Source organism: Etheostoma spectabile, chromosome 5 (assembly GCF_008692095.1).
Source record: "Etheostoma spectabile isolate EspeVRDwgs_2016 chromosome 5, UIUC_Espe_1.0, whole genome shotgun sequence".
NCBI lineage: Eukaryota > Metazoa > Chordata > Actinopteri > Perciformes > Percidae > Etheostoma > Etheostoma spectabile.
In genome coordinates, this window is record NC_045737.1 from 13247632 (window position 1) to 13257571 (window position 9940).

A 9940-nucleotide genomic window follows, 5' to 3' on the forward strand; every position below is an offset into this window, starting at 1 on the left:
ACTTTATTCATCCCACAGCGGGGAAATGCCCTTATTACAGCGGCATTTTCTACAATAAAAACAAAACAAACAAACACACAAGTAAACACACAAACAAACAACCGACAATGAGCAGAAGGTATGGCTGAGTGTAAAGTAAAGTGGTTTCAAACAAAGGTTTTGTAAAGTGCGGTTGCAATAGTACAGAAAACAATATTACAGGACGGCGTCCATGAACACTGAATAAAGTGACATATGGGACAACATTACCCAGAAAGCATCTGGCATGGGGCGAAGCGTCAGGACCATTTGGGACCAAAGGGGTAAGCCAACGTCCACAAAGCGTAGCTCATACGGCGCCATGCAGGAATTCTACCAGGCACTCACCCGTAGTTAGCATCCCATTGACTGCCATTCATTTTGGCTCCACTTTGACAGCGAATAACTTTACATCTGAAGCATTTAAAAACTTTATCTGTCCATTAATTATTCCTAAAGACACAAGACTGCTGCACACGTTGAAGGATCTCAGCTTCCTCAGGAAATAGAGTCTGCTCACCCCTTACTGCTGTTTACAAGAAGGGATGAGCAGACTTATTTCCTGAGGAAGCTGAGATCCTTCAACGTGTGCCAGGAGTTGGAGATCTTCTACCAGTCTGTTGTGGCCAGCGCTTGTTCTCCTCCGCCATCTGCTGGGGCAGCAGCATCGGAGCCGGCCACACAAACAGACTGAACAAACTGATCAGGAAGGCTGGCTCTGTGATCGGCTGCAAACTGGAACACATTTGAAGCTTGTGTGGAGAGGAGGTCGAGAACAAACTGTTATCTATCATGGATAACCCTGACCACCCTCTCCACCCCACACTGGTCCAACAGAGGAGCAGCTTCTCTAGAGGCTCCGAAAGTTTAAATGCCGCACGGACCGCTACAGGAAATCATTCCTACACAGACAAAAAACTCTTCAACACGTCATCCCTGGGTGCTAGATGAGACTCGAGACACCCCAACATTGCAATAAGGGCAACCGGAACGATTGGTTCATTTACATTTTTTAGCATACTTATTTAACACGCTGCACATTTAGTTTTTTCCATGTGTATATACTTAAATATTTGTTCTTACATTCTTATATTTATTCTTATATTTTGTATTATAATTATATTATTTCATGTATATTGTATGTTGTATATTTTGTGTGCTGCTGAACACTGTAATTTCCCATTTTTTGGGTCAATAAATATCATCTCTCTATATTCTATCTATCTAAGACAACGTATAAAAGGCTCCGTTACCTTATACCTCATGTTATGGCTCCGTACCAGGAACTTTTTGTAAAAATACAATTGTGTCATAACCAGTTAGCAAAATCCATTGACTGCCATTCATTTTTGTGCCACTTTGACAGGGAATAACATCTGAAGAAAAACGTTACTTGAGATTTGAGATTACTTGTGTGGAAGTCTCTGCTCTGCCATCCTCTGCACACTTTTTGTTTGTTTTTGTTAATAAACTTTATTTACATTTCACATTTCAGCTCAATTTTAGACATATACTAATTTTAGACATATACTATAATACTAAAATGTAAATACACTGTGCCTGTGTGCTGTACTTGTGTGGTTAGAATCAGTTCACTTTAAGTTCAATCACTTCCACTTCACATAATGGTAATCACAACCCATAACATTAAATACTCACTTTAAATTAGAAAAACTAATACATTTATGATAAACATTATACAATAAACTGGAAAAGTAGATACAATGTTATTCTGTTATTGGGTTGTAAACTATGACATACAGTACAGTTTTAGATTTAGGGAAGGTCCAGCCTTCAGGCAGACATAAAAACATTGCTATACATTAAGCTAAGAGGCATGATCTCATCACAGAAGATGTCTCCACATGACAAAACAAAACAACTTCCTGTTTTTTTCTGCAGAACAAAAACACCGTACCACCTCACAACCTGGCACAGTATCGCATATTTACACATATCTTTCGTTCACATTTTTGGTTCCTTGTTGGATACTTGGAGTCCTCTGGAATCGGCACTTTGAAACATTAAAGTTGTGTTGAGAATACAGATCTTGGTAATCAAAAATACAGTTTGACAAAAGAAAAGCACCAAAGCAGGAGCTGTGAAGCCGTCCATGTGGACTGTACATTTTGTAGCTTCTTGGTTTGCATCTTCTGTCCTCCAGGGTGCTGGACTACTTTTATACTTCCAGTCCCTCCACCATCTTCTGCATGTAGGTGTTTCTGAGCTCTTCCAGGATAAACTAAGTCATTTAAAAACAGGTATTGGGTCAGCACGGTCGGACAGGCGGCTCCAGCCTGTTGGACAAGGCTGTCAGCACCTGGTCAAACTTGGCGTATCGCAAAGCTTGGCTCTCCTCGGCTCCCCTGCTCCCCCACAGCAGCCTCATCTGGAAGTCGGTCAGGAAGAGCTCCAGGATCTCCGCCTGCTCCTGGAATCCTGCAACATCAACGCCACCTTATTAGTGGATCAACAGCAGAGTTCACATTTATCTCAAAATAACCTGATTTTTATTTTTCACTTTTACCTCCTACAATTTTTAAATCTTTTTCTTCTTTAAATGATAACTTCAGAAAGGAGCACAAGCGCACAGCATCATTAAAGACTGCTCTCACCCCAACCACAGACTGTTCATGCCCCTCCCCTCCGGGAGGCCTCCCAGGTCTCTACACACCCGTACCAGCATGTTTAGAGAAAGCTTCTTTCCTGCAACTGTCATCCTACTGAACTCTAGCTCTGACTAGCACTTGAGTTAAATCACGTAAACATTACACATATGCTTAAAGCAATTAAGCTAAATTCCACATCAATGGAATAAGGCAGAGTTGCACAACTCATGAGTATGAATATGATCAAAGTCACGTAACTGGGGGCAGAGGGCACTGCTGGGCTATAGCATGTGGCAAAATAAATGAACACAAACTTTGATGATATGGCAATTTAATTTGATTTAGCTTTACTAATGCTTATTATCAAATTCCCTCAAAAAGGGAGGGCCAATCATATTTCAGGGGGGACGGGTGCCACTATGTGCCCCCCCTCTAGACCAGGGGTTCCCAAAACTTTCAGCCCACGACCCCAAAAGTAACGGTGCAAGTGACTTGCGACCCTCCCACTATAAACATTGCGCGCAACCGCGCATGCACTATAGGCGTGAAAATCAAAAGAGCTGTTCCCTTTTTAGTTATTTGCTTGGTTTTATTTTAAATTTAGCCACTAGTTTTATCTTGTGTTAAAATTATGGCTAACATGTGCTATTTCTAATCGTTTTGAAATTTTTAATTTATTTCTGTAAATCATCTTGTGACCCCCCCCTCTCTGGCTTGCGACCCCTCCGTGGGTCCCGACCCCCACTTTGGGAATCACTGCTCTAGACCACTGTTTAACAGCTGGATGAATAAACACTGAGTTATTCTCTAAGTTTATTAATGCCACAGACCCTGTTTGATACCACAACTGGAAGGCACCAAATACAAAGTTTCAAATCCTACAGGTATAGGCGGACTTAAATTATTACTTTACTTTGGTTATTCCTAAATAATGCAGGTCTAATTTTCCTTTGACCAGTTTTGATAATCAGAACATCTCTCTCCACTCCCTCACCTTGCAGTTTGCTCTCAGCGTTGGAGCGGTAGATGCCCCCCAGCTGGGCGATGGTTCTCGCTGCCCCCAGGTGGAACATGACCACGTCCACCCCGTCTTCCACTGTCTCCCATGGCTCTGTCCCCTCACCCACGGCTATACTCTTCTCCAACAGAGACAGGAGGGGTAGGACGTGGGGGAAGGTGGTGCTGGACAGCGGGCAGCTTTCTGGAGGACAGACACACAGACAGAGTCCTTGTTTTGTTTTTTTTGTAAAAAGGAAGATGTGTTTTGCAAATGGACCATGCAGTGGAGGACCCCTACCTCTCCCGTCATTCAGGCTCTTCATGAACGGCCTCAGAGTTTTCTCGTAGAGAATAGCCCCCTCTGTGTGTCGCTGCCGTAATGCCGTCCAGGTCTGCGTCAGACGAGACACCTTAGAGAAAGTGAAACATCACCTTTATAACAGTCAGTCAGTAATGGCTTCCAGATGTAGGGGTGTGGCCCCCCAGGTGCTCAGAAGAACCAGGGATTTACATTTGAGTCCATTTAGTTTCTAAACCAGCACATGTTATACTTCGACTGAGAACTGAGAACTACCTTTGGAAGCCTCAAACATCATTTGAACTCTCAAGACCGATGCAGTTGTCAATTTCCCGTCCATTAAATGCACCTGCGCCCATCTTTGCGCCCATGGGCGTGCTGGTCCTACAGGGAGGTGTGTTCAGGTGAATTCTTGATCTCGAGGCAGCGGGAAGTGACCACGCCATTGACCAAAAAAAACCTGGTCTAAAGTCAATAGTAGTCAACTAACAGCAAATTAGTAATATGTGCCTAGGGTTATGCACAGTGTGCACACACTATGCTTGTTACACACACAGGGAAGAGCAGCAGCACACAAACATGCAAAAGATTAAAAATAAAATTATTATTGTGCAAATCCGGCATGTAAAGAGCATTGGTCCAAGGTAAAAACGTGCCTGGCTTTTAAAGGAAACGGGAGATGACACTCTGGTTGGTTCATGGCATGTTACGCCCAAAACACACACCTACAGACGCCGCCGCCGTTACAGAGCGGATCCGCAGCTGTTCTCCCCAAAGCACCTGCATCATGTGCTTCACCCTGTGCACTTAGATCGTTGAAATAGGGCCCAATATCTTACCTCTATAGTGTTTTAGCCATAATATGGTATTTGGTAGAAGAGGTTTTGGAGGGAAAAAATGTGTAATGGGATTCCACTGGATGTGATGTTTATTTCAGCCGTATACAAAATGAAATAAACAAACTTGCATTTTAATGAAAAAAGTACAAAGGTTTTTAGATTTTGTATTTTATATACTGTATGTTCTTTTGTATGTGTTTATTCTGACATGGAATAAAATAAAAGGGGTAATTTGACCGGATGTACTGTATTTATATTATTCATCAGTACAGTCTAAGGAGATGCAGTGATGTGACTCTGTAAAAGATAATCTCTTGAATACAAACTTTGAAAAAAAAGAAAGAATGACAAATACAATTTAAGAGATGTTTTCTCTATTGAAAATAACAATCATGCAAACTTTGACATAAATAACACAGTACTGACCTATAAATTCTTTTGAATTTATAACACCAATAAAAGATAATATAATAGTATTATGCAAGTACAGCCGTGCCAGTGGTTTTTTATGGACAGTGGGTAAGGGGTTATACTTCAGGTTTTATTGCAGAGGATAACCTTAGCAACACATAATGTGTGAATTTGAACTTTAGCCTCTTTCATGTTCAGCAGGGACATCTGTTGCATGTTGTCCCCCTCCTTCTTTTCATGCTTCCTGTCTGTCTCCACAAAATACCCCCAAAAAATCCTCCAATCAATGTAATTCTGTAAGTGACGCATGCGTACCTGCGGCAGCTCTAGCGCTCTCATGACGGCAGCAAATCCGAACATGTTGCCCATAGTGCCCTTGAGCTCAGCTGCGATTTGGATGATTTTATGAAGCAGGCCGGCCCGCTCCTCCGTCGTCCCTGTGCAGCCCAACACATCCACAGCCAGCATGATCGCCATGGTCTGGAACCTGCAGATGTTTAGCTCATATAACACATTTCATTTCTCCCCAAAAAGAAAACCAAACTGGTGGATGGATGAAAAATGGAGAGACAACTTTGCTGTTCTTAGGACAAACTTCACACATTGTTTGACTTACTCATGGTTTAAATCTTAAGGGCTGCACCAGAGTAGCCAAGGCAGCGTTGTAACCTAAATCAAAGGGTCTATCCTCTGTATTCTCAGTTTCACACTTTCATTCATTCTCATAATTTGATGTAGTACTTTGTCATGTTTAGGGGAACCTGCTGAAATTTAACATGTAACATTTAGCAAGATAGCTTGTTAAAATAAACTTTATTTAGATTTTTACATTCAGAAGAAGGAGTACAAAGTTACCAGGTGCATTTCCCAAACAAAACCTCCCTCAAATACCTGAAGCAAACAATAGATATCTAAATACTGGGTATGCTTAAAAATATATAACAAATAGATATAAAAAAAAAACTGTTCAAGATGCTTGCATATAGATTGAGTCAGACTATGACAGTTATCGCCTCAAGTGTGTTTATGCTATAATGTTGGTAATAAAACAAATATAGGATTAATTTGCTATTACAAGAAAAGGCTTAATTCAAGCAAAAGACAACGTTTGTACGTATCACATTAAAGGGGTCTAAGTCGTATACAACTTTTTGCAAAACCCATGCACTGATTACTTGACTTTTTCTAATTTCAGAGTGGTCGTCATCTTTCTGACCCATTGTATAAATGAAAGGGGCTTTGTTGATTTATAAGGCCAACAGAAATGCGAATGAGTTTTCCTGAGGATTTCTGTTGGCTGTGCTGATCGTTGCTTTTTACCACTTTTAATGACGCCACAGCCTCAAATTCCAGCAGCTGGTTGACATTAATTCCGTCAATGAAATTTGGGGCTGCTCTCTACAAACCTCTTTCTGTACTCGGCCAAAGATCGTTGGCGACAATAAAGAAACACCCTTCTGATTGAGTGTTCTGATTGAGAACTACTGGTTGGTCTAGGTTGTCTGGGTGACGGTGCCCAGGATTTTTGAATTCTTTCTCACCTCTCCAGTAGGTCCTGTCTTAACTGTGTGCCATGTGGTAACGTAAGCAGCTCCATCCCAGAACTGACTCCCATCATCCTTTGCACCTCCGGGGTCACCTCCAGAATTCTGGCCACCTGGGAAACACAGACATACAGTAGTTTTATTAATCTACTCCTGACAGGGCATCTTTAAATGTGGGTGGGTGATTTAATGCACTTAATGTGTAGCCCTATTTCTGTGTGTGATGTGTTTGATTTTGGTTTTCTTTAGTTAGTGGCAGTTTTATGAGCAAGACAATGCACTCTCAAATATCATCCCATATTCATGTTTGTCTCTGAACACCTCGTCATGTGTTATCACTTAATCTGTGTAAAGAGAAACCTTGTAAATTATTAATACAAATGTGCATTAAAACACAACATTGGCACATTATCATCTTAGAGTTAAGCGTACAGTTCCCAATCTACACACCGGCAGATACTCAGCAACATAAGCATTCATTTAGAAATGACTGTGTCCACCTGACCAGTACTCATTCTCCTTTTAGCTCTGTTTTGGTTTCCGCTAACTCCTGAGGAAAATACTGTACATGTCTCTTCAGTTGCTTAAGTTCCGCTTTCTTCACCAGCTGGTTTCTAATGTGTCTTTCTGCTGTTTGCTACTGGAGATAAAGAACATTGCATTGCCAGACTGATTCACAAATGTCTTTTACTCTGGAACCTCTCGGTTCATTTTTGATTTCCAAGGGCGTTTTCCAATGGGGAAGGCCAAAAGTACCTCTACACAAAATTGAATAGACCTACAACCAATCAGAACAACCAAACAACGTGGCTATGAGCGACACATGCAAGTTGGGGCATTGCATGGTATGTTTTGTGGTGAGATGCAATCAAAGCAGTTATGTTGTGGGCCATAAAGGGAGGTTAATAAACTAAAGTCTTGGTATAGTTAAGGAGAACAGCTGAGTTTGGAGATAACACAACAAGCAAACCTTTTCACATTATAAATAGTAATTCTAACCACTGTTATTCTAAAAAATCTTGATTACAGCAGCTTTACACAGTACCGTGCAGTCAGCCTTGGTGATCTGTTTGGCTGCTGTCCTGGGGTCAACCTCCGCCAGCACCTCCTTCACCCTCCGCAGGATGCCCACTTCCAAAGGCTTGTTCTCCTTGGACATCAGCGAGGACAGATACCTGTTCGGTTTGAAAGACGAGACCGCCTCCACCACTGGCGAGAAGTACACGTTCCCGTCCTCCAACCTCAGCTGATTGATGCCTACTGACCCTTCCTCCACCCGCAGCCTCTCCACGTAGCTCTGGGGGCCAAGGTACAGCTCTGTGTAGCAGCTTCCACCTACATCACAGGACGGGGAGTCCTGGTTCAGTCTGTCGTTACTCTGTCTGCGGAGAGTGCTTTTGGGAGAGGGCAGGGGTCGGGTGGTATCAAAGCACCTGGAGGGGGTCGGGGATGGAGCCACACTGGCGGTCCGGCTACTGCAAGGGCTTCCAGACTGTGGGGCTGGAGACGGATGAAAAGAGGGAAAAAAGAGAAATTTTATGAACTCTTAAATAATGTGTTGTAGTCCCTTTTTACTCTGTCGGCCCATCAAATGATTAAGGTTTTAGTTTTTTAGTGTACAGACAATCAGAAAAACACATTGTCTATCTACAGTCTGATATACTCTATTTGAGGCTATATGACGTCTAGGGCCCTATCTTGCATCCAGCGCAGCGCAAAGCCTGACTCAAGTGTCTTTGCTAGTTTAAGACCGACGCAGTTGTCAATTTCCCATCCATCAAATGCACCTGCGCAAATCTTTGCGCCCATGGGCGTTTTACACGGAGGTGTGTTCAGGTGAATTCTTGACGCATTGCTATCTCGAGGCAGCGGGACGTGACCACGCCATTGACCAACTAAAAACCTGGTCTAAAGTCAATAGTAGTCAATTACCAGCACATTAGTAAAATGTGCCTAGGGTTATGCACAGTGTGCACACACAATGCTTGTTACACACAAGGCAAATCCGCCATCATAATAGCAATGCACCAAGGTACAAAGGCGCCTGGCTTTTGCAAAAGATTCCAGGGAGGTGTGTTCAGGTGAATTCTTGCCGTATTGCTATCTTGAGGCAGCTGAAAGTGATCATGCCACTGACCAACAAAAACCTGGTGTAAAGTCATTAGTGCAGCATTTCATGGTTATTTTAACAGCATATTAAGTAAAATTCGCCTAGGCTTATGCACAGCACACGCAAACTATGCTTGTTACACACACACACACACAGGGAAGCACACCAGCACACAAACATGCAGATTACACATTACAAATAAAAATATTATGGTGCAAATCCGCCATTATAATAGCAATGCGCCAAGGCACAAACACGCCTGGCTTTTAAAGGGAATAGGAGATGCCAAACTAGCAAAAATGGATTTGGACACGCCCATAAACGCAAATTAGATCTTTAAAATAGGGCCCCAAGTTAAAGTTGACTTGTTTTAAAAAGGTGAATTGTTTTTTTCCCCTGACAAAATCCTTCACCTTGGCGTCTATGAAGCATATTTGTTTTAGGTAATTTGTCTCAAAAAAGAACATTGGCCCTTCATTTATTAAACGTGCGTACGACCTACAACAGGCGCAGGACGGGCGTACGCCGATTCCTACGCAAAGCTCGGCATTTATCAATTTGAACTTGAGCGTGGGCTGCGAAAGGCAGCTGATCACTTACAATGACAATGGCAGATCTGCCTCTTTTAGAAGACCTCTATGAGCCGAGAAACAGTGCACACGTAGCCTACACACACAAGTCACAGGGTGGGGGGGTACCCTACTATACACTCCAGAAAAGGTCTGCAACATTGTTTTAGCCTGTGGGTTTCTGCACAACATCACGCAGGAAAACAGGGCATCGGTGCTAGCTGACCCGATGCCCAGAGAGCAGTGTCCAGATACAGACCCAACTGGGGACTATATGAAAGAGACAAGATATTACTCCTCACTTTCAAAAGGTATAGTGTTTGGCAATGATATTTAAAACAGGATGCATGACGATGCACAATATTTTTATTTATTCTTCAGGTTTTTGTCTTTTAAAATATCATTAATGGCCACAAGTGAACGATTTCTTTCTGCCACTGATTGACATATTTCGGCTTGTTTTTCCAGCCCTCTGCTGTCAAGAGACTGGGTTGGGGTGGTGGTCCAGCAGAGGTGGGAGGGGGGGGGGATACGCGCTTTCCC

The 9940-nt window shown here is 42.6% G+C and overlaps 1 protein-coding gene across 1 annotated transcript in view; it reads right to left on the minus strand.

The window, feature by feature from the left end:
- Positions 1-1915: 1915 nt before the first annotated feature.
- sh2d3cb (SH2 domain containing 3Cb) overlaps positions 1916-9940 on the minus strand; it is a 76823-nt gene continuing 68798 nt past the window's right edge. The window contains exons 7-12 of the mRNA XM_032515661.1: positions 7764-8218; positions 6716-6831; positions 5490-5661; positions 3925-4036; positions 3622-3828; positions 1916-2457 (exon numbers count right to left, since the gene is read on the minus strand). Coding sequence (XP_032371552.1) covers positions 2288-2457; positions 3622-3828; positions 3925-4036; positions 5490-5661; positions 6716-6831; positions 7764-8218 — 1232 coding nt within the window. The 3' untranslated portion in view covers positions 1916-2287. The remainder of the gene's footprint in view (positions 2458-3621; positions 3829-3924; positions 4037-5489; positions 5662-6715; positions 6832-7763; positions 8219-9940) is intronic.